The 25,988-nt window shown below is 42.6% G+C and overlaps 1 protein-coding gene across 1 annotated transcript; it reads right to left on the bottom strand.

Moving 5' to 3' along the window:
• Window positions 1–3,318: 3,318 nt before the first annotated feature.
• tmem242 (transmembrane protein 242) lies at window positions 3,319–25,988 on the bottom strand. The gene is made up of 4 exons (XM_003215795.4): window positions 25,832–25,988; window positions 22,701–22,801; window positions 19,440–19,577; window positions 3,319–3,721 (listed from the first exon to the last, which is right to left on the bottom strand). Exons 1-4 carry the CDS (start codon window positions 25,896–25,898, stop codon window positions 3,623–3,625), a joined length of 405 nt encoding a protein of 134 aa, XP_003215843.1. The 5' UTR covers window positions 25,899–25,988; the 3' UTR covers window positions 3,319–3,622.

Below are 25,988 nucleotides of genomic sequence, written 5' to 3'. Positions count from 1 at the left end.
AGGAACGTTTCAGGAGATGTGTGCTTCTTCTTCTTTTTAGTTAATAAAAGTAAGGGCTGAAGATGGAAGATATCATTCCTCTTTCAGCACAATAAATCTTCTTGTGGTTCTTGTAAAGGATTTCATTTGTCCTTAAACCATTAACTAATTTAACAATGGAGCACAAAAACTGCAAACCTTGCCCTTCCATCATGAGAATACTTAAATGTTAAAATTCCAGATGGAATCCGAAATCAAGTATTTATTGAAATATAATTAAGTAAGCAATCTCTCCTAGCCTGACCTTCTTAAACCCTGATAGAAAAATCCAGCCAGGTTCCATTTGCTGGCAAAAGGGATCTCTTTCTCCCAGTGCAGGCAATAGCATTGGGAGAAGAGTGTAGGTTGCAGGGAGTTACAGTCTTAGAAGTAATGTCACAATTTGACTAAGTAGGTAACAGTAAAGATTTTCCCCTTGGCATTAAATCTAGTCTTGTCTGACTCTGGGGATTGAAGCTCATCTCCTTTTCTAAGCCGAAGAGATGGCATTGTCCGTAGATGCCCTCAAGGTCATGTGGTTCACACCACTCCCCAGATTCGAATTGCTAAGTAGTAATGAGTAAATATAAATTACTTTTATATTCACGGTCACTGTGTGTATGTTTATTCATGCATTTTCAAGTCACCTGTTGATTTAGGATGATCCCATGAATGGCTTGGGATGGCCTTATGCAAGGAATACTCAGAGCTGATTTAGCCATTTTCTTCCTCTGAAATACAGCCTACAGCACTTGGTATTAGTCATTGGTCTCCCAGCCAAGTACTAACAAGGCTTGATCCTGTTTAGCTTTTAAAATCAAACAAGATCTGGTGCCTTTAAGGCATTTCTCACTACTTAGTCACAACTGTGGTACTATTGCCACCATTGCAATACCCCCCAACCCTATTTCATTAGCTGCTTGAGGAAAATGTTATCCATTCTGCCAGTTTCCTTCAGTTTTGGAGGGGTTGGCTAAAGAAGTTATTTAGTTGATAACTAAATAGTCGATCCAGGATTCTGGATATACATTGAAAACAGTATTTTTAGAACCACCGTTTTAAAATGTTCATAGTGTTGTTGACTCACATTGCTATCTCAGTTGACATTTATCCATATGTCTACATGTGGTATTTAAGCAGACAAGTAAAAAAAAAAAACAAGACTGTGGTAAAGTTACTTATTTCAACTACAACTTCCAGAATCTTCCAGTCAGCATAATCAATGGAGATTTGTAAGCAAACGCCAAAAAAGTAACATTTCCAAGTTCTGGGGAAAATGGTCCAACTCATATCTTAACTCCATGAAATATTACTGTATCAGCTGATTTCTGGTTTCTAACAGGAATACAGTATGTCACCTCCTTGAGTAAGGTTAAAATTTCAACCTATATCAAGAAAAAATCTGTATGATGGAAGACTTCTGTCAATAAAATGGGGAAGAGCATGATTTTTAGTTATTTCCCCCCATTCTATAGCTCCTAAATGTACTCTTGAGGGCTAGGGCAATCCATTTAAACAGATGTGGAGTGTGCGACCTGAGGGCACTGAAAAACATATCTCTGACTTCTCCACTGACAAGTCTTTTAGCAGGGGAAGCCTACATGGGTTCCCCCATTACTTCCTGTAGAGGTCAGTTTGAATTCCTTTAAGGAGCTGTAAAGCAGAGTTGTTTCTCTTCCTTATTCGAAATGTTTACCTATCCTGGGACTGCACTTTCCCCAATATTGAGTCCAGAAAGCACTGCATTCTTACATCTATCTCTGGCATGGTCTTAGGCCTATTCCTTAACTCTTGGTATTCATTTGTGGCATGCCACTCCCAATCGCTACAGTCCAGGAGAATGTACAAGAAAAATGTGCTCTTGGAATTTTGCCATTCCAGAGACTTGGAGTGGGGTGGAGAATTGCAGGTGTCTGAGACAATTTTGCATCCCTGAACCTCCCAGAGCCGCCATTATTATTATTATTATTATTATTATTATTATTATTATTATTATTATTATTATAGTATGACAATTATTATTATTATCATTATTTATTGATGCAATAATGATGATGATGATAACAATAATAATAATAATAATAATAATAATAATAATAATAATAATGAACTTCAAAGACTCTGGCAGAAACCAGTGCAGGTGGTCCCGGTGGTGATGGGCACATTGGGTGCTGTGCCAAAAGATCTCAGCCGGCATTTGGAAACAATAGACATTGACAAAATTACGATCTGCCAACTGCAAAAGGCCATCCTGCTGGGATCTGCATGCATCATACGAAAATACATCACACAGTCCTAGACACTTGGGAAGTGCTGGACTTGTGATTTTGTGATATGAAATCTAGCATATCTATCTTGTTTGCTGTGTCATTATAAAATAATAATACAGTAGAGTCTCACTTATCCAAGCTAAACGGGCCACCAGAAGCTTGGATAAGAACTTCCTAATTGTAAGAGCTGTTCAACAGTAGAATTCAGTGTCTCAGAGTGTGGTGGAGGCTTCTTCTTTGAAGGCTTGATGGCCATTTGTCAGGGATGTTTTGATGGTGCTTTTCCTGCATGGTAGGTGGTTAGCCTGAATGGCCCTTGTGGTCTCTTCCAGCTCTGATTCTAATTAGACATTTTGAATCCTGATTCTGTTTTCAAGGTGTTCGCTCCCTCCACCTGTAGAATTATCTGTAAAACAGATGAACATGCACTCTATTCTGTTACCCAAATAATATATAAAGATGTTGAACAATAGGCTCAGGACAGAATCCTCTGGCACTCTAAGCACTTCTCTTCAAGGTGAAAATGAACTATACGTCACCATTCTTCAGTGGTTCGTCATTCTGAACGAGGTCACTGCATTTTGACTTCAGTTATGGTACTATTAGGGGAACGTAAGGAAGACCTGCTGAGGGAAATTGCACCTTTGAATGATTTTTAACCAACCCCCCTCCACCTTTGGAGAACAGGGGGTTTCAGAGATCTAAAAATGGGGCCTCACTATATGATTTATCACCTATGCCACATCCCCCTTACAACAAGTCAAAGATCAGAAGATCAAATCTTTTCTTTGTTGGCTGCTGGTCTCAATGTCAGAAATGAAGCATGTCACTTTGAACCACCATACTGCTTCTTTGTTTCAATGGAAGAAGCTTTTAAATGTGCCAGCTTTTAATAGGCAGAGCTAAATCAGTGGGTGATATTTTTGGTTTAGCGCTGTGTCAAAAGCTCATTTGCCTCCCGGTGGCAATAACTTTGTAGTTCAAATTAATACCAACCTTCACTGCCAATTTACCACCATAACCCCTGCCATTTGCATTAGTATTTATTTTATTGTTGATGTATACCACTGAGATTTGTCTTTTGGTTTTATTGATAAATATCAAGCTCACTTCACACAATTTCCTCATCCACATGTCTGGCTTTATCAAAATGTGCCATCACCTGAGGTAGTAGCAATAATCCAACAAAATTTTACTCATAGTCTACCAAATTAATGCCAGATTGCATTGTGAACGATTATCTTCTTTCTTCTCCATGCCTTGAAGGGTGACAATTCTGCATGAATTTAACTCTTCTAGAATTTGTAAATGTTCAGAGCTCTTCAATGTGCCATTCACTTTGATTTTAGAATGTCCTCCCATTCAAAAGGCTGTTCTGCATTTTTTGGAATCGTTGGGAATATCAACTGCATTTTGTTCCGAAATTCATTCATCTATAAAGGAGGGAAAAGAAATAAATTTTACCACCATCACATCAGAGACACTATAACTTGAGCTTAAACAAAGCCCCCCACCCATTGAAGCAGACAAGGGAAACTTGGAAACATCTAAGAAGTCAATGTTTTCTGATTATTGCCATTTTGTTCTACTATACTTTTTTCCATGTACCCAAAAATTCATATAAATACCCATACTGTTTCAAGACTGCAATAGCAGAAATAATCTAAAAATAAGTTTACTATTATCTAACAAAACAGACTATGATGTGTGGAAGAGATTTTGACTCAGTTTCTTTTTTTCTCACACACATTCAATGAAAGCTGACATTTTTGTGTATTTAACTTATCTGCAATTTCAAAAGATTAAAATTTCTCTATGTGCAATTTGACTAAATTCAGAATATACTTCCATTCAATGGGATATGCTATATGTCTTCTCACTGTTATGCCACATTGCATTTGCTTTCAGGCTAACCATGATTGACTTCGAGATCAGATTTCAAAATCGGGACTTGAACTAGTTTTATAAATCCTAGTTATAGGGAAATCTGATTAGCATTAACTATAGTAATTGCAGCCTAAGAAGTAGGCAATAGTAAACTTTCTCTGAACAAATCTTGACAAGAAAACTCTGTGATGGGGTCACCATAAATCAAAGGTCAGCCTAAAGGCACATTAACAATAAAAATGGTAACTATCAAGGCAGATTACTGTGGCTAAAGATAGCTGTGATTTAAACATTCATAAGAGATAGAGATAGAGGGAAAGTACGGAGCCCATTACATACTCCTATGTTTAATTACAGCACAAAACTCCCATCATCCAACCACTGGCCATGATGTGTAGAGTTGCTTGGATTAAAGACCAATTTCATCCAGAAGCCATGGATTCCCACTCTGCCTTATGGAACCTATCACTACTGGGTCATAATTTTACGGGAAAATTTGGGTCTGAACCTCAAACAGTGCTCTCTTAACATTGGTATTATCATCTGTCATCTTCCAGGTCCAATCCACACAACTACCTAGAGGAAGAGAGTGAGGCCAGCATGAGCTGTTGCTTCTCCTCACTTCAGACTCTGTTCACTCACAGTGACAGCAGAAGGAAGTGAAAGGGTAAGGGGCTCTTGGGATTGGCAATAATCTCCACCCTGATGCCTCAACATCGTGCTCCTTGGCATTTGTTGTTGTTGACTGCCATCAAGTCAACTTCAAATATAGTGAACTCATGAACAAGAGACTTCCAAATCAACTGGTTGTGGTTTCCTTGATTTCAGTCTCTCCACCTAGAATGTGGCCTTCTACCCTATTTCTACCCTACTTAACATTACTGCTTTTCTAAGTGAGTCATGTCTTCCCAAGATATGCCACAATACAACAGCCTCAGTTGAGTCATCTTGGCTTCCAAGGAGTGTTCAGGCTTCATTTGTTTTAGGACACATTTATTTGTCTTCTTAGCAATTCATGGTATCCACATGGAGGCAAGCAGGTCAAGAACTTCTTCTGCCTACAGGCATTTGGGGAAGAGTAAAGGGCACGCTGCTGGGGAAGTGTGTGTGTGGGGGGGGGGGAGAGATTGTGAGTTTTAAATGCTATGTTTATTGTATTTTACTTTAATCCATGTTGTTTTATTTAATTGTTTTTCAGTTTTTGTATTGCACTTTTAAAACAATGACCAAAATATGTTAGTCACCTTAAGTCTCTACTGGGAGAAAGGCAGAGTATAAATAAAGTAAGTAATAATAACAATATCTTGCCCCCAGCACCATATTTCGTATGAATTGATTATCTTCCTATTCTCTTGCTTTTTCACTATGTCTGGAATATAATATTTGTAACACACAACTCTTGACTTCGTATCTCAACCCATTCGATCCCTGAAAGAAACTCTGTAAAGTTTTTATTTTATTTCAATCGCGCTGCCTAAAAGGGGAAATCACTGGCCTTGTGCTTTTTGCGTGCTGAAACATTTGGACAAAAATAGCAATTGTTCTCTCCAAGCTATCAATCATTTTGACCTAAAACTGGTATCAGCAATCCTTGCAATGTCAGATAATCCATAACAGTTAAAGATTACAGTTATTTTCTCATCATAACCTAATGGTCCTATATCTGTAGACAAAAATAAAGGCCATAAAAACAGATTTCATTCCACATTGCATTTTAAATGTACACTGCTGACAACAGATACATGAAGATGATCCTCTTGCAGAACATTTGTGTATCGGTTTCAACTAACCCAGCTACTGGAATGTTAAAACCACTCCATACAAATACAACACACACAAATGTCCCTTTTATCCTGTAAAATTCTATGTAAGAGTCTTCTAGTTAATCTTTCCTAACTGAATTGTTTCAGTTTCTATTCCCTACAATTTGAAGTACATAACAAGAATTTAAAATGTGTGTTGAAGTGATAAAAACCAGAATAAAGTATGAACTAAAACTATTTTTACGTAAATATATTCCACATCTGATTAACCCAAACTGATGAACTGTGATGCATTTTGGCCCATTAAAAACAGTCCGGGAGGGCTGCAAGTGGCTCATGAATTATGCTTTCCACAATCCTCCTCTAAGAGAATACCCTGAGAATACACTTCTGAGTGTATTAACTGTTTGAACATGGCACATGGATTGTGCAGAAAAGGGCAAGAAGATTCCCTCAACCAATATCTAACTTCATAGGAGAAGGCATTTCTTAAAATAGAACTATCTGGGACTACATGTTTTTTTAAGGACTTTGAAATATTTCTAGAAATTCAGATAATGAAGTCTCTGAAAATGTAGCTTATTATTTCAAAGGCTTTAGAGTAGTGGTTCCCAACCTTTTTTGGCTTGTCCAGAGACCTCTTGAGGAGGGACCAGTCTCCAACATTAGTACCAAAAGGGTTACGAATCAGTTTTTGGACAATTTTAGATTCAGTTTGGTTTTATTTATTTCATGTCAAAAGCATTGCATAATACATAAGTTTAAAAGCGATAAAATAAAAAAATCACAAACAGCTAAATAGTTTTAGACCAAAAGCGGGCAGCAGCAATCGCATTGTGCGTAGCTTTGAACAACTCCTCCTCCGTGCATGAGGCAGGGCATTGTGGGCAAGCATACATATGTGGAGTTGTTTGTTCTGTTCCACAGTCACACAAGGTGGAGGATTCCTTCAGGTAGTGCCATCTTGTCAGGTTGTCTTTTGATCTGCCCACTCCACTTCTCAGTCTATTTAGGGACTTCCAAGTTGCCCATTCTTGGTTTGCCTATGGAGGCAGACCCTCATGGGGGGCCATCCAGTTGGGATTGCCTGATTTAGCTGCCCAGAGGGACACCCTTGCTGTTGCTGGAGGAACATCAAGAGGAGTGGTGGTTCTGATGTAGCTCCTCCTTGACTTGAGTCTACTGGGAGGAGGCTGATAGTCATGCAGTGGGTGGCTTTCACAATGTTCAATCTTATTTCTCTCACCGTTAGCAGCAACTTCCCGTCGCACATCCGGGGGGGGGGGGGGGCAATGCTAGCTAGCTTAAAGAGTTTATCAACAGGTTTAGGTTTAAGGCATCATGTGATTATTCTACATGTTTCGTTCAGAGATATGTCCACCTGCTTCACATGGACAGGCGTGCCAGACAGGACAAGCGTACTCAGCAGTTGAGAAAGACAAGGACAGGGCTGATGTTCTTATTAATTGTGGTCTGCACCCCATGCACTGCCCATCAGTTTCCGCAGGATGTTATTGTGTGCAGCTACTTTGTGATTGGTGTTCATGCAGTGTTTTCTATATGTTAGTGTTCCATCTAAGGTGACACCAAGATATTTAGGATGGAAACAGTGTTCGAGCTCTTGGCCTTCCCAGGTAACTTTCAGTTTCCTGTTGGCTTCATGATTACGTAAGTGGAAAGCACACACTAGGCTTCAGGTGGTTATCTTTGTAGTAGCTGGAGAGATCTTTCAAGGCATTAGTGAGTTGGCTTTCAACTGTTTCAAAATCTTTCGCTTGTGTTGTTAGGCCAAGGTCATCAGCATATATAAAGCTCTTTGTGAGTGGTGGTAGTGGCTGATCATTGGTGAAGATGTTAAACAAGGTCAGTGCAAGAACACTGCCTTGGGGTAAACCATTCTTTTGCCTCATCCATCTACTTTTCCTGCCCTGAAGCTCCACATAGAAGTTGTGGTTTTCCAGGAGGGTCTGGACAGTTTTTGTAAAGTCAAAGTCCCGGGTGATATGGTAGACTTTATGCAGCATTTTTCTATGTAGCACCATGTCATAGGCTGCCGTAAGGTCCACAAAAACTGTTCCCGTAATGCAGCCTTTCTCATAGCCTTCCTAGATATGCTCAGTCAGATGAAGAATTTGACCTGTACAGTTTTTCCCTGGTCTGAAATCTGCTTGTTGTGCAATAAGCTTAGGTTCGATGACAGATCCTAATCGATTTAATAGCATCCTCTCATAGACTTTATATAGATGACATAAGAGGGAGATTGGTCGGTAGTTCCTGGCACTGGAGGCATCTTTGCCAGGTTTTAAAATGGCAATGATCTTGGCTTCCTTCAGTGACTTAGCCCCAGTCTTTCAACGGAGAACTGCTCTCATTCATATTGTTGCAATGATATGTTATACGAATAAAAGGGGACGGGGGGAGGAAAGGTAGACATCATTGAATTTGGAAATCTTTAAGAGGTAGGCTGTTAGGAATTGTGGGAGTTTTGTAATGAACATTACAAAACACCTGGACAACTGAAGTTTGCCTATGCCTACACTATACCATCTTAGCTCCCTCAAGATGTATATAAAAGATTCCAAATGTTTTTATTTACTTAGGCAAAACTTACTTATCTGGGTGGTTTAAAGGCATCCCCCCTTAGTGACAATTTGATTTTCAATGTTCTGCCGTTTTGACAGATCTAAATTATAACACAGTACTACAGTTTTGACCGTGTTCTGCTTTCCTCCCTGCCACTTCAGTCAACTCAGGATGCTGGGTTTTTTCTCTCTAAACTGCAGAAATAATGCAGCCTGACACCACTTTAACTGCCATGGCTCAATGCTATGGAATCCCACAGTTTGTGGTTTGCTGAGGCAGCAGCACTCACTGAGAGAAAAGACCAAAGGCCTTTTACAGCCACGACTCCCATGATTTTATATCACTTAAATGGTATCAAACTGCATCAATTCTACAGTGTAGACATGCACCCTGAGTCTACTCAGTATGCTTTTTTCTCTGTCAGTTCAACACCATCTAGCGTTTAGTTTTGCATTTGCAAGCTAAAAAGATACATTTCAACTGTTTCAATTTGTCCTTAATTCAACATGTCCCTATATTACGGAGGACTCGCAATTTCAAAAGTGCACACTGATAAATTTTTGAATAAAATGTTTGCTGAAACATTTTAAAGTAGCAATCTTTTAAGCTGTTTAGGAACCCCTATATATCTACTTCATTAACTGAAGCATACCAACATTATGAAATTAGCTCTAATTCTGGAGCACCAACATGATGTGCCAGTACAACACGCTTGTGATACTAAGAATGACTTACATTTTTACTCCCCTGTGAAAAGAGATTAGATTTTTAGGATCCAAACTTCTACCTGCCAGTTAAAAACAGACTGATTTTTTTTTCTATACCGGATGAAGTTTAGGGCTAAATTTGCAAGCCTTGGACTTGATGAAAGAATTACAAGGAGATGCTGTTGATGATATAGCCTCACCCACTCACTCCCTGCTCCTGGAAATGTCAGACATGATCACTATCACCTCAACTATTAGAGCATGCAAGAATACCAACTGAATATTACAAAACAAGCTATCTTTAATGGCCCCAGAGAAAAGCATTATTCTAGTTATTAGTCTAAGTGTCAAAGATCTAACAGGAAAATAAGTATGATGGGGCAGATACTTCACACACATACATCTGCTTTATTTGCAGGGGATTTTTTTTAACATAAAAGCAGTGGGAAGGAAGAGAGTACACCATGTCCTGCCTCACTGCTCTCTCTTGCTTCAAGCAATCTTCTCTCTGCCCAAGCGACTTGCAATACGAGAGATGGGCTGAGCAAAAATAGCATCTAGAAGCAACATAGCACAAGAAACTAGGCAAAGCAAGGAATGTATGGACCTCCAGATGTTGTTCAAGATGCAGCTCCCAACAGCTCTAACCAGCATAGCTGGGGAAGACTGCTGGGAGCTGCATTCACACCTGGTATGGGGTTAGTAAGTTTATTTATTTGAGTTATATCCAGCCTTCCTCAATTGGCAAGTGTCACCCAGAAGACTTTTGCATTGGCTGCCCATAGACTGTGGAATGACCTCCCAGATAAGATTCAACAGCTAAACCAGCACTCAAAATTTAAGACCTATCTCTTCTGGCAGGTCTACAAAATAAATTTTAACCTGTGAATCTAAACTTGCATTTTATTGGTATGAATGATTTTCATGTTTATGTCTGTCTGTCTGTCTGTCTGTCTCTTTCTCTATATATATAGTCTAGCGTTTTTATCTATTATCTATGCCCCCAGTGGGTAAAATCGCTAAGCCGTGGAACTTGCTGACCGAAAGGTCGGCTGTTCGAATCTGGGGAGCAGGATGAGCTCCTGCTCTTAGCCCCAGCTTCTGCCAACCTAGCTGTTCGAAAACATGCAAATGTGAGTAGATCAATAAGTACCGCTTTGATGGGAAAGTAATGGCGCTTCATGCAGTCATGCCAGCCACATGACCTTGGAGATGTCTACGGACAATGCCAGCTCTTCAGCTTAGAAATGGAGATGAGCACCACCCTCCAGAGTTGGACACAACTAGACTTATAGTCAATGGAAAACCTTTACCTATATATTTTAACCATGTTGTACCCCACCTCAAGGGGAGGCAGGTTACAATTAGAAATTGAAGACAGGCAAAAGGAGATTTGTCATGGCCAAAGAGATGGTACCGGCAAGGGTCGCTTCAAAAACAAAAACAAGGCACATGAGTGGCTTCTCAAACAGGCAGGGGGAAATCTCTTTTCAAGATCCCAACCACTGCCACCATTAAATGTGGGACACCCAACCCAAAGCCCTTTTTACATTTAGGCTGAGGGAATCTTCTTCTTAATATCCCACACCTTTGCCACGCCTTTATTTTAATATGGGATCTCTCAAATCCCACTATAGCAGGGGGCAATCCTTCTTTCAGGATCCCAGCCACTGCCAGCTATAAACCCTTGAGTCTGTACTTGTGCATGTACGATATGATGTGACACTGAGGGGAAGTATGTGAGACAAATCTTCTGCTGACTCTAAGTAGAGCAATTCACCACTCAGAAACACTTTCTTTATTTAAAACAAAGAATTATTTATTTATGGTTTCTTTAGTCCAAAGATCGTAACTTGTTGCAATGTTTTACTTCTTCAGTTTCACTTGTACACAATATAGACAATATCTTTCATTCTTTAACATTAACAACTTGACTGAAACTTTGTCTCTACAATATTCCTTTTCCTCAGCTCTTTCTCACTAGAAACCCAAAGCCTAACTGAACTCTTTTCTTTAAAACAGTCCCTCCTATTTTCCTCCAGCTAGCTCCGCCCCTTTCACTAGCTTAGAAATGGTTACATTTCTACCGAAGCAGCTACGTTACCATTGTGACACATGGCCAATCATCAGTAGCTAACTCCTGCCCACCTTTATCTCTGAATTAACATTAAATAACATAGGCAAAAATCACCAATAAAATAAAGCTTTCCATTTCAGTACCACACTCCCAAATTCCATATGACTGCTCCTAGCAGTTTCTTGTTTATGTTGAACTGTATTGGGGGGAGCCCTCAGAGTCCCCACAGGCCAACGGAATCCCCCAGCACCACCTTATGGGTTTGCCCCTTCAGGAAGGAGTGGGACCACTGTAAAACAGGGCCTCCATGTGTTCCTCCATACCAGTGAGGCGAGACAGAAGAGTACTTCTGTCAGGTCCATGCCATGTGGAAGATCGTATCTCCCTATAAGAGCCTGTCTGGGCCCTAAGATCCACAAGAGAGCCCTTCCCTCAGCCCCACCACCATCACAGAGTTGCTGGGGACACAAGAGAAGGCTTCTCAGTGTCTCCCCCTTGGGCCTGTAATTTCCTTTCTAAGGGGCCAGAATTGCCTTCCTCCTTGTCAACAGATTAATTCTCTTTTTCTCCCTGACAGGCTTTTCAAAATGGTGATGTTTTATTGTTTTATGCACTGTTTTTCAGATGCTATAAATTTTGCTTCGTGAACCAACATATTGTAACAATTTCAGTTTTGGCCTATAGCTCTGGAGATCAGGGTTCGAATCCCTGGTTAACTTACAGTTTCCCTTTGCCAAGAAAGCCCCATGAGGTGAAGGCACATAACAGCAACAAATTTTGCTCTTGTTTTACCAAGCTTGGCAGTGATATAAATATCCCAAACAAGCAAACTTAATTATTAGCCTCAGTTTTAATTACACAGAATGAAAGTACACAATAGTGCTTTGTTCTTAGCACTTTTAAAGGTTAACATATGAGCAAAACAAAGTAATTAGGAACAATACCATGAAGAAGATAAGGGTCCAGGATCTCTGCCCACAGTATTTGAGGGGAGAGAGGAGGGAATGCATTCATCAACTACATATGCAACACTAAAAGTATTTTCTGTTTTGTTTTGTTTAAAGCATAAATATTATATGACTCATCCTTGCCATGAAACAAGAAACAGAATCTGCTTTCTGAAGTGATAACATCTTTGATTTATGGAGGACGCCCTGGGCACAAGAGCTTTTTTTTTTACTCAATTTGTTTTGCTTATCAATCACCATGGATTACTATGAAATTATAAAAATACAAAAGCTTCCTTTTTAGAAACAAGAAAAAATAGGAGCAGCAAATAGACAAAATATATGTTTCCATAGTTGGGAAATGCTGCAATTGCAGATTTAATTAAACATAACAGATGCATTTCCTTTTACCTCTGGCTAAAAGTACATTTCAAAAATTTAGCTATAACTGTTATAATACAATTACTACACATTTCAATCCAGTGGGGTTTGTTCTTTTATTTGCTCACATAATTGAGTTATTTGCATGGCAACTGGAATTAAAACTAGCACAGATGTTATGATCATCAAATAGGCTCCTTTGAAATAACTGATTCATGGGGATATTTGCAATTATCTTATGATTATTCTGGGTTGAGGAAGACTCCAACACAAAATACTTTCCCTCATCTGCTGACTCAAGACACAAGGACGATAGTGTTGTACATCTCTCTCACACACTCTCTTTCATTTTTTATAAAATGTGCTCTTTGTTGAGCCTAACAACCCTTTCCCAAATATGATCGAATACATAGTTATGAATAAACTAAAGGGCTGAAGCAGATAAAATTTAAACAAGGAAAATAGATAACATGCCAGAAGGAAAAGAGCTCAGATCACACAGTGGCTACAATTTTTATTCTGATTCTAGCAACACAGGATTTATTTAGACTTTAATATAATGATCCTTTTAAACAAAAACAAAAAGCCTACTGTATTCTGCTGCAATGGGGCCAGGATGCGTGGACATTAGTTAAGTATCTCATCTCTTTTATTTGTACATAAGCTAAAATACTAAGGGGCATAACACAGAAGCATCTAAGAGGCTCTTCTGAATGAGGCCATTTTACAGCTTACCTAATAACAATTCACATTTGTGTACAATACAGCGAAGAATGATAGACACTCCAGTAAATGCATATCATACATAGCAAAAAAACCATGTGCACATACTGCAATTTTAGGAGTCCATGCAAATGGTTTTGTGTCAGCTCACCACAGCCGCTCCTGAATGAACACACAAGACTCTCTGTGATATCACCAGAAACTTTTACTGTAGGAAACATGAACATCAGAAAAGCCAAGAATGGGAGGCTCCGGCCAACCCTCCTTTATATACCCTCCCCCTCATTTGAACAGTCTCTTCCCGCTCAGTAAAACCCCGCGCAAATTCCCCGCCAAGTCCATCAGCCGTTTCTCCTCCGAGTCCTGGGACGCAGGTGTCTTATCAATGTCAGTGACCCTGAAACTCAGAGCCACATCCAGGCTCTAGTAGCAGGGTTCTGACATGGCGTCCTCCTCCCCTTCGTCCTGGAAGGAAAAGATTAAACACAACTATTGTTCTCCGCTGTCCAGAGTTCCTTTATACTTTTTTAACAGGCTGCAATGGAATACCGGGTGTACCTTTCCTAGGTCCTTTGGTAGCCTCAGCTCATAGGTCACTTCGTTTATTCTTTTTGCTACCCTGAATGGCCCTATATAGCGTGGAGCCAATTTCTTGGATGGGAACCCCAATTTCAGGTTTTTTGTGCTCAGCCAAACCAGATCTCCTTCGCCCAATTTGTCCCCCTCTCGGCGCCTACGATCCGCAAAGAGCTTGTACTTCTTTTGTGTTTCCCGCAATGCCTCTACCACGGTTCGCCACCCTTGCTTGATTTTGGCCGGCCATTCCTCGTCGGTCTGGCCCTCCCCTTCCTTCCACTCGGGTAGCCTGGGGAAAGGCGCCACCTCCTGTCCGTATACTATTTCGAATGGGGCACGACCTGTGGCCGAATGTACGGCCCCGTTAAAAGCCATCTCAGCAAACGGAAGAAGGTCCGCCCAATCATCCTGTCTATAATTGGTGTACATCCTTAAGAATTGGCACAGTGTCTGTTGGGTACGTTCGACCCCCCCGTTGGTCGCGGGATGAAAGGCCGAGCTCAGGTTCCTTTCTGCTCCTAACAGCTGTAAGAATTTTCCCCAAAATTTTGCAGTAAATTGGACTCCCCGGTCACTAATTATCTTGTCGGGACACCCATGTAGGCGATATACGTGCTTCACATACAAATCAGCAAGTTTTTCAGCTGAAGGAAGTTTTGGCAGAGCCACAAAGTGTGCCTGTTTTGAGAATAAGTCCAATATTGTCCAAATGTATCTGTGGCCTCTGCTGGGGGGTAGTTCGCCTACAAAATCCATGGCTACGCATTCCCATGGCCTCATGGGCTCTACCACCTTCTGCAATAGCCCCTGGGGCTTCCCCGGTGGTGTTTTTCCCTCTGCGCATAATTCACACTGCGTGACGTACCCCCTGGCGTCTTTCCTCATTCCGGGCCACCAGCATTGTTTGGCCAACAGTTTAATAGTCCTGGTGGGGCCTAGATGACCCGCACCCTTGTTATCATGGTACTTCCTTAACATTTCTCGTCTTAAACATTCAGGAATATACAATTTCTTATTTACAAACACCAAATCCCCACACAATTCTCCCTTTTCTTTGTTTGTTTGTAACCATTTGTCCATTCCATACGCTCGCTTCAACTCTTCCTCCCATATTTCTCCTCCCCCCGTGGAAATGGCAGTACGTTTGTTTTCTTTGGCCGCTTGTGCTCGAGTTAGTACTGCCAGGCCCCATTGCTTATCAAGAAAAATACTCCCTTCAGATTCCTGAATTCCTCCCCCGTGCTGAGGCATCCGAGAGAGAGCGTCAGCGAGTATATTATGTTTCCCCTGGAAGAATCTGAGTCTGAAATCAAAACGGCTGAAATATTGGGCCCATCTAATTTGCTTCGCTGATAGTTTACGAGGGGATCTTAGATACTGTAAATTTCTATGGTCAGTCCACACCTCAAACGGTGTTCCACTTCCTTCCAGGAAGTGTCTCCAGCACTCTAGTGCTTTTAGAATCGCTAAGGCTTCTCTCTCCCAAATCGGCCAGTTTTTTTCGGTATCACTAAACTTTTTTGACAGATAGCCACATGGCTTCAGGTTCCCCCCCTCGTCTTTCTGTAGCAGAACTGCCCCATATGCCCGGTCTGACGCATCGCAATGTAATACAAAGGCTTTAGACATATCAGGGTGCTGTAGGACAGGCTCCTCCGTAAAACGCTTTTTAAGGGCTTCGAAAGCTTCCTGGCATTCTATTGTCCAGGTCAGTTTGGCCCCTGGGGCCTTCACTTTGGCTGTTTCTCCCCTACCTTTAGTCTTTAACAAATCCGTTAGTGGCAAAGTGAGGCGCGCAAAGTCCTTGATAAATGTTCTATAGAAGTTTGCGAACCCTAGGAAGGATTGCAGCTGCTTCCGTGTTTTGGGGGCTTCCCACCCCCTCACGTCTTCTACCTTCGCAGGGTCCATCGCCACTCCCTGGGAGGAAATCCTATACCCCAGAAAGTCTATCTGGTCTTTATTGAACTCGCACTTGGCAAGCTTCGCATACAGTTTTGCTTCTCTCAACTTTTGCAGGACTTCCCTGACTAGTTCTACGTGTTGCTCCTTAGTCCGAGATACTAACAATATGTCATCTAAAAAAACAAAGACTCCCTTGTACAACAATGGATGCAACACTTCGTTGATTAATTGCATGAACGCGGCGCCTCCGCCGCACAAACCGAAAGGGAGCACACGATAATTGAATAATCCGAATGCACAGGAGAAGGCCGTCTTCCACCTGTCCTCTGGTTTAATCTGCAATTTATGGTATGCTTCAATTAAGTCCAATTTAGTGAATATCTGTCCCTCCGATAATTGGGCGATCAAGTCCTTCACTAAAGGTAGGGGGTATTTATTTCCAGAACTGATTGCATTCAGGCCCCTGTAGTCAATGCAGAGCCTCAGCGTTTGGTCCTTTTTGCGCCTGAACAACACAGGCGCCCCTAGAGGGGAATTTGAAGGCTCTATGAAACCCCTCGCTAGGTTTTTATCAATGTATTTTCTCAGTTCCTCCTTTTCCCTAGCCGACATTGGGTATATTTTTGCCTTAGGAAGCTCTGCTCCTGGGACTAGCTCTATCTTCACTTCAACTCTCCGCTTCGGTGGGAAACTGTCTGCTTCCTTCTCATCAAATACGTCCACAAAATCCCGATACTCTGGGGGTAATTTATCTGCCAGTTCTGCTATCCTGATAGAGTCTTCCTCCCCCCTTTTCTCCGGCTCTCTCTCCACTTCCTGGCTCCCTTCTTCCAACTTCATCCTGAAGATCATGCTCTTATCCTCCCAGTTGATTTGCGGGTTGGCCTGCCCCAGCCATGGCATGCCTAGTATAACATTATAGCTGGCTATTTGTGATATCACAAATGACACCTTTCCTTCCCAACTCCCTATCTTACACTTTACATCTTCGGCACTGTACTTAGCTAATGATCCCGATGCTGTGGATCCGTCCAACTGCGAAAAAGCTATTGGGGATTCTAGGTTCGTTCTTTCGCATCCCAATCCCTCGGCTAATTCAGGGGAGATGATGTTCCTGGAACATCCACAATCCACAAATGCTTTGCAGGTTGCTTGTTTGCTGCCACTTTCCAGCTGAATGGGGACCACTATCATGGCTTTGTCCTGACTTACCAACCCCCCCGAGTGGTGCCTCATCGGTGGTTCTTCCTCGGCGCGTTTCCCTGCCACGGCTCTTGGTTTGGGCGGGCCTCCGCCTTCCCCTTTTCTCTGCCAGCACTCGGCAGCCCTGTGGCCCAAACGGCCGCACACGAAGCAGCCCCTCCTGCTGGTGCTCACGTTCCCTGGCGGCTCCGTTCTCCTCCCGGCTGGGGTTGATCCCTCCTTCCGGCTCCCCTCTTTCATCTGCGGCCGCTGCTGTAGCCCTCCTCGGTGCCTCCTCGCCTGAGCCAGCGATGTCTCGACGCGCCCCGCCAGCTGAATCCATCCGCGCAGTGTGTCAGGCTCATCACGATGCACCGCCCAGGAGAGGATCTCCCGCCTGAGCCCCTCTTTGAAGAGTTCTATCTTTGTCACTGCAGACCATTCCGGCACCTTTTCAGCGAGGCATTGGAACTCCTCCGCATACTCAGATACCGACCTCTGCCCCTGGGAGACGGTCTTCAACTTCTCCCTCGCCCGGATCTGCTCCAGTGGATCTCGGAAACGGGTCTCCAGGGCCCCCATAAAGCGTCGGAGTGACCCCAGACATGGGTCGCGCCGCGCGTGTAGTTGAACGTACCAGCTGGCCGCTCCCCTCTTCAACACTGCACCAATGGCCCGTACCCGGCTGGATTCCGTTCTGAAAGTGTGGGCATTGTCCTCCATATAGCCCCTCACCGTGGTCAGGAAAAAATCCAGTTCAGAGGACTCTCCCCCAAACTCGATCCTTAGTTCCTCTCGTCTCGGTAGGGGTCCCTGTGGTGGCAATCCCCAATCCTCCGCCCGTCGCAAGCCCCCTTGCGGGCCAGTGGGCCCCGCTGCTGCTTCCCTTTGTCCTGTGCCACGCCCGGCATTCGCCAGGGGCACCAGGGTCTCAGTTGGGAGCGTAGCCGGGATTCTCGGAGGCTTTTCCCCTTCGTCGTCACTCTCCTCCACCCGCGTCAGGCTCGTTTGGATCTTGGGCCGGGCACCGGGCTCCTTTCGCATTTCCCTTCCCTTCGGTGCTGGGAGGTCTGCAAAGCCCTGGCTGCTTCCCATGCTCACGTCCCACATTGAGCTAGCCCGGAGTTCCCTTCCTCGCTCCGGCTCCGCCAAAACCGCCAGGCGCTCCATCGCCCTCGACATCACTGCCAGGGTGGTCTCCATCGCCGACATCCTCTCCTCCAGAAACACCATCTTTTGCGGGCCTGGGGAAGGTGAACCTTCCTCTCCTCCGGTGCTATCTCCCCGCACCACTCCGCGCCTCTGGGTTACCCCATTTGGCTGGGCATAAGCGGTGGATGACGCCAGGGCCGCCAGCTGGTGGAACTCAGCGTCCGTCTCGGGAGTGGCCCTTTCCGACCTTCCTCCTCCGGCGCCCAAGAGCTCTTCATCCTCCACTTGCATGTTACACCTCACCGCTACAGCGGGATGGTGTCCGTATTCTTGGCTTAGTGTCAGCTCACCACAGCCGCTCCTGAATGAACACACAAGACTCTCTGTGATATCACCAGAAACTTTTACTGTAGGAAACATGAACATCAGAAAAGCCAAGAATGGGAGGCTCCGGCCAACCCTCCTTTATATACCCTCCCCCTCATTTGAACAGTCTCTTCCCGCTCAGTAAAACCCCGCGCAAATTCCCCGCCAAGTCCATCAGCCGTTTCTCCTCCGAGTCCTGGGACGCAGGTGTCTTATCAATGTCAGTGACCCTGAAACTCAGAGCCACATCCAGGCTCTAGTAGCAGGGTTCTGACAGTTTTGCTTATAATATCTGAAACAATCTTCAAAAAGAAAATGCCATAATTAGACTATGAATGTAGTATCTGCTACACACTACACATTACATGAATGTGGGATATTATAAGCGTTTGCCAACTCTCCTATTAATATCAAAGAAAAGGTGCATCGAAACCTAACAGTGCAGGAAGTAAAATTAAGATATCCTTAATAGGGTGTCTTTTTAAAAAACATGCAAAGCCTGGTTCATTCCCTCTCCTGCCACCAGATGGCACTCTGATGTAACTAAGGCCTTTCCAAGAGCTCCAATTAAATCTATGGATGGCATCTCTGCAATTGCTTTCCCACACAATTCTCCTTGTTTTTATAACAACAGCTCCCTTCCTAAAAATAAGTCTCTGCCCTGTTAAGGATATTGAATGACCATGGAGTATTGCTTGGTATAAAAGTACTCATGCTATTAAAATCCCACAAATTATGCTGAAACAGTTTTAAATGTGTTAATAAATTAAAACATTACAAAGCATAGGCCAACCATTGAAAACATATGTCACTGGATCTTGTAAGCACTCGTACGAAAGTTCATATGCTTTCTGGCATTTCTAAAAGGCCATTAATTTGTGAAGTGAAACCATGGTACTTACACTGTGAACACCCAAAACCTTCCAGACAGCAAAACTGATGAGTCCTACTCCGCACCAGGCGTAAAGTGAGCCCCATCCTAAGGCACGCAAAGCAAGGGATGGACCACTCTCTGGCAAAGCAGCCGTAGCCACCACACCCTGGAAGGGTCATTGGTTTAATAAAGTGGAATAAACATCAATATGAATAACAATTTAAAAATTAAATAAACTGCATATCTTAAAACATATTTATGTAAAATATACATATCAAAATATTTGGAACAATTCAAAATTCATAGTTAAAAATTGACTGGGTAGGCCTGCCAGAAGAGATAGGTTTTTAGATGGTTTTAAATTCTGACATCTGATCTAACTGTCAAATCTCTTCTGGCAGGGTGTTCCAGTCTTGGGGCAACTGAAGAAAAGGTCCTCTGGGTGAAGGTTGCTAGTTGGGTGCTGGCTGGTTGGACTAGCTGCTCCCCAAGAGAACTTCAGTGTTCGGGCAGACTGTATGGAAGAAGGCGATCCTGTACACTCCAGAAGACAGGAGTAGAATTCAAAACGATCTTGACAGACTAGAGAGATGGGCCGAAACTAACAAAATGAAGTTCAACAGGGACAAATGCAAGATACTTCACTTCGGCAGAAAAAATGGAAATCAAAGATACAGAATGCGGGACGCCAGGCTTGACAGCAGTGTGTGCAAAAAAGACCTTGGAGTCGTCGTGGACAACAAGTTAAACATGAGCCAACAATGTGATGCCACAGCTAAAAAAGCCAACGGGATTCTGGCCTGCATCAATAGGGGAATAGCGTCTAGATCCAGGGAAGTCATGCTCCCCCTCTATTCTGCCTTGGTCAGACCACACCTGGAATACTGTGTCCAATTCTGGGCACCGCAGTTGAAGGGAGATGTTGACAAGCTGGAAAGCGTCCAGAGGAGGGCGACTAAAATGATTAAGGGTCTGGAGAACAAGCCCTATGAGGAGCGGCTTAAAGAGCTGGGCATGTTTAGCCTGCAGAAGAAAAGGCTGAGAGGAGACATGATAGCCATGTACAAATACGTGAAGGGAGGTCATAGGGAGGAGGGAGCAAGCTTGTTTTCTGCTGCCCTGCAGACTAGGACACGGAACAATGGCTTCAAACTACAGGAAAGGAGATTCCACCTAAACATCAGGAAGAACTTCCTCACTGTGAGAGCTGTTCGACAGTGGAACTCTCTCCCCTGGGCCATGGTGGAGGATCCTTCTTTGGAGGCTTTTAAGCAGAGGCTGGATGGCCATCTGTCGGGGGTGCTTTGAATGCGATTTCCTGCTTCTTAGCAGGGGGTTGGACTGGATGGCCCATGAGGTCTCTTCCAACTCTACTATTCTATGATTCTAGGTAACCTTGACCTTTAAAGCCCAAACCACGTAGGGCTTTAAAGGTCAAAAGCAACACTTTATACTTTACCCAGAAACTAATTGGCAGCCAGTAGAGTGACTTTAGTATGGGTGTAATATACTCACTCCTGAATGTTCCTGTAACCAATCTGGCTGCTGTATTCTGAACCAACTGGAGTTTCCGAACTTGGTACAAAAGTAGCCCAATGTAAAGCACATTGCAGACATCCAACCTTGAGGTTACCAGTGTGTGCACATTTAGGTCCCAAGCTGCGAACACAGTCTTTCAGGGGGAGTGCAACCCCATCCAGGAGCCATTGACACGCCTCCAACCCCAGATTAGGACCCTTAATGGCAAGTGCCTCCACTAGTGTAATTTGTTTTTGTCTTTATTTATTTGGCAAGGAGAAAGGTAAGATAAAAAGGAAAGGAAAGGAAAAGACAAAATGATCTTGTTCGTATTAGTTTCCTTTTTGATACACAGCACTATACTGGACCTTTAAATGATTACACAGCCCAACCAAACAATTCTTGGTGTCTTGGTTTTTAGACCTGATCCTTGGGTTATTTGAAGCACTGATTCAGAAAACTGTATTGGATAGACTGCATCAGCTCTAGTTTCTTAGATATGGTTATCATGGTTTCTGATGGGCAAGCAGGTGACAATTGGTATATGGCCTATGTGCTGTACTGGTCCATTTTTGGAATCAGAACAAATATACCCAGAAATAGGGCTAACATTTGAGGCACCAAAATGTGTGCAGGCCAGTATTATTTATGAATCCTAAAACAGAAAGGTAATTAAGGGGTTGCGCTGATTAATACAAACCATATGACTGGTTTGCTATCAGTCCGCTATATTTGAACCTGACAGTCTTAGTTGAAATCCAATATTTTGGGAGAGGGTCTGCTTTAGCACACTAGGGGTTCAACTACACTGCAAAATGAATGCAGTTTGACACCACTTTAACTGCTGTGACTCAATGCTAAGGAATCCTGGGAGCTGTAGCTTTACAGGGCCTTTAAAGCTTCTCTGCCAAAGAGGACTGATGAATCTTCACATCAGTACTCAAAATATCCATGGTTAATTTTGCTACATAAAATAAGCCAAGACAGACACATGAAGCTATGATACTTATTTTGTATTCTGCTATGACAAAAACGCTGTGAGTTTTTAGGGAGATATAAAATGGGCATTTTGTTCAAAATGTTGCGTAAAGAATGAAAGCCTTCAAAAAGCAATAACTTAAGAGCTGATTTGGGTTTATTCATTCAAGAGAGTTAGCACATGAAATAATTCCTCTGGGGCAAATAATATTCAGATAAGCCATTGTTTACAGGAAAATGTATCATATGATGTATGCAAAACTTATTTAAACCATCAAGTGATGAACAAATAACTAGAAAAAAAACTTTGGAGTTTACCCAGTTCTTTAGTACAGAAGAAAAGATCTAATTGATGAAGGGGAAGTGAAGGAACTATTTTAGAGAAGGGATTTGAGTCATATGCTACTTGCCATCTATACAAAGCATGATTTCTTTTATTAACTTAAGACACTTCTGTATATTTAAATAACAACAAAATCCATGACAAGTGTATCTAATGTGAAAAACAGGAACATTATCTTGTTGTCTCCATAGTAACAACATGCCCACTTATAATAAATTCAGATTCCATTTTTATACCAGGTTGTTTGCCATGATTGATTTTTTAAAATTAAAATCTGATTTTCAACTTTTTAAAAAAATCACACAATACAGTGATTTTAATCTACTCTGCCCAATGATTTTGGCTGGGTTTTTTTAAGAACCTCTTTTGTCCAAGGTATGTTTCCTCATTAGCAACTAGAAAACAACACCATGATGGAGATGCATTTTTTAAACATTTTTTGAAACTAACCTTATTAAACCAGTTGGGGTTTTTCTTTTTTGCCATGGAAAGCGTTGTACCAAAACCTGCTAGAATTCCTGCAGTAGCGACTGTAGTAAGAAACAGACCACCTGCCAATATAGAGAAAACAGTAAACATGAAACAAGTTATAGATCTTTTATTGTAAGTCAGTGGTTCTCAACCTGTGGGTTCCCAGGTGTTTTGGCCTACAACTCCCAGAAATCCCAGCCAGTTTACCAGCTGTTAGGATTTCTGAGAGTTGAAAGCCAAAACATCTGGGGACCCACAGGTTGAGAACTACTGTTGTAAGTAAAAAGAAATTAATGGGTTCATGGCCTGAAGAGTAGACCAAGCAGTTATGTCATTATTTAAAATTAAGGATTGCTAGTACAGTTTGTTGAGATTACAGAGGCATCTTCAATGTCTGACCTGCTCTGTAAACTCAGTCATATGACTGCTCAAAGTATGACCCATCTATACTATTGAACTGGTTTTAAGTTTTTATTTATTGCTTTAATGAGGTTTTAACTGAATTATTTTAATAATTCAAACATATAATTCTATTTTAATATGCCATATTTTACTGTGTAATAGTTACACTCCCCCACTTTTTAAAAAAGGGTGAAGTGCAATTATTATGCAAGGAAAAAAAATCTGCCTTTATTCTCCGGTTTCTCTAAATGCCTTACCTCCAAAATGGGTGGAGGGATGATCCAGTCTCAAACAAACAGCTCTATTTCTGTTTGTTTGTTTGAAACTGCAGAGCCATTTGGGGCCGATTTTCCCTCCTTTCCCGAAGGTAATTTAAAAACTATAAACTGAGGTCTCTGAAGCTCCACTCTTCTCTGCTTTCTCCTTCCTCTGAGGCCGTAAGAAAGTTTCCATAACCTGAAATGGAGGTTTGTGGAACTTGGATCTTCCTTCCTCCTTTCCCCAAAGAACTCCATTCCAGGTTTCGTAAACTGCTACGATCTTGGAAGAAGTAGGAAGGAGAGAAGAGTGGAACTTCAGAGACCTCCATTTTGTAGTTTTTAAACAGCCTTGTCTTCAAAAACCCCTTAAGAAATCTCACATTTTCAGCCTTGAATATATGGCAGTGTGGACTCAGATAACCCAGGTCAAAGCAGATATTGTGGGATTTTCTGCCTTGATATTCTGAGTTATATGGAAGGGCCCATAGAAAGAAGGAAGCAAGGGAAAATCAGCCCAAAATGGGGATGAGACTGTTATGCGGTGGCAACTATTATATGATGGAATACGGGCACATATATCATAGGTTTTTACAATTATTTGATTTTTAAAGTTGTGGGCAACTTTGGGTCTCTGTCCTGAGAGAAAAGACAAATAATAATGGGTTGCTGTGAATTTTTCGGACTGTAAGACCATGTTCCAGAAGCATTCTCTCCTGAGGTTTTGCCCACATCTATAGCAAGCATCCTCAGAGGTTTTGAGGTCTGTTTAAAATTAGGCAAGGGGGGGTTATATATCTGTGGAATGTCCAGGGTGGGAGAAAGAACTCTTGCCTGATTGAAGCAGGTATGAATGTTGCAATTGATCACCTTGATTAGCATTGAATATCCTTGCAGCTTCAAGGTCTGGCTGCTTACTGCCTGGGGGAATCCTTTGTTGGGGGGGGGGGGTGTTAGCTGCCCCTGATTGTTTCCTATATGGAATTCCCCTATTTTTTGAGTATTGTTTTTATTTGCTGTCCTGATTTTAGTGTTTTTTTAAATACTGGGAGCCAGATTTTATTCATTTTCATGGTTTCCTCCTTTCTGATGAAATTGTCCACATGCTTGTGGATTTCAATGACTTCTCTGTGTAGTTTGACATAGTAGTTTTCAAATAATAAGCTGTGTCCAGGTTGGTTCATCAAGTGCTCTGCTATAGCTGACTTAGTCTGCAGTGCCTTTCATGTTCCTTGCTTCATGTTCGGGCGCTGCGTTTGGTGGTCCTTTTGTAGATCCAATAATAATGGTAATAGTAATAATAATAGTAAGCAAATCCTGGGCAAGAACATAATAAGTGCCTGGTCCTGTACAGCTTGCCATCATTAAAGCAACCCACACACACACTATTCCTCCCTTTTGAACGAATGCACAGGTTTTTTTAACTGAGTACTAAATACAGTATGACCCCTATATTCACAAGACCAATACCAACAATTTTGAGTTACTCATGCCTGAAAACTCATTTTCCAGGTTGTCCTGAACAATTTCATATCATGTATCTGCTAGGATTTTTTTTGTCATGTCAGAAGCAACTTGAGAACATACTGCAAGTCGTTCGTTTCTAGTGTGAGAGAATCGGCCATCTACAGAGACGTGGCCCAGGGGATGCCCGGGTGTGTTGCTGGGAGGCTTCTCATGTCCCCGCAAGCTAGAGCTGACAAACGAGAGCTCACCCCATCTTGCAAATTTGAACCGGCAACCTTCAGGTCAGCAGTCCAGCTGGCACAAGGGTTCAACCCATTGTGCCATTGAAACTCATTTTATCTGCTAGGTGTTGACGATAAGGTTTGCACTGGAGCACCTTAAAATGGTTCTTTGCAGGCATTCTTTACACCAGCACAATTCGGTGGTACGCTTCTCCAGAAATCATTAGTTTCAATAGGGCCTGTATGCATCCCTGGCAGATGTGGGGATTGGACAGTACTGCGAGCTGTCATATGAAAAATGTCTTGGCAACTGAAATGCAGCCTGACACCACTTTAACTTCCATGACTCATTGCTATGGGATCCGGGGAGTTATAGTTTGGTGAGGCACCAGCACTCTTTGGCAGAGAAGGTGAAGAAGCTAGCTTGCACAACTACAAATTCCCCAAATCCCACAACATTTGAGTCCTGGCAGTTCAGATAGGGTCAAATTGCATCCATTCTACAGTGTGGATCAGGGACAGGCAAACTTGGGCCTTCCCTCCAGGTGTTTTGGACTTCAACTCCCACCATTCCTCACAGCCTCAGGCCCTTTCCTTTTCCCCCTCAGCCGCTTAAGCGGCTGAGGGGGGAAAGGAAGGGGCCTGAGGCTGTGAGGAATGGTGGGAGTTGAGTCCAAAACACCTGGAGGGAGGGCCCAAGTTGGCCCAGGCCTGCTGTGGATGAACCCTGCTTTTCCCTCCCGCAAAAACAATGGCCGGGGACCTTTCACGAGGAAGAGCCTCCGCCGCTCTGCCTCCTCGCCCTGGGTTTCGGGGGCGACCGGGTCCATGCCTCCGGAACGGCCCAGAGTGGCGCCCTTTCCTCCTTCCCCGGATGGAGACGCGAAGGAGGTGGAGAGAGGAAGCAAACACACAGTAAC

Source organism: Anolis carolinensis, chromosome 1 (assembly GCF_035594765.1).
Source record: "Anolis carolinensis isolate JA03-04 chromosome 1, rAnoCar3.1.pri, whole genome shotgun sequence".
NCBI classification, from domain to species: Eukaryota; Metazoa; Chordata; class Lepidosauria; order Squamata; family Dactyloidae; genus Anolis; species Anolis carolinensis.
This window is presented reverse-complemented; position numbering and strand designations above follow the sequence as displayed.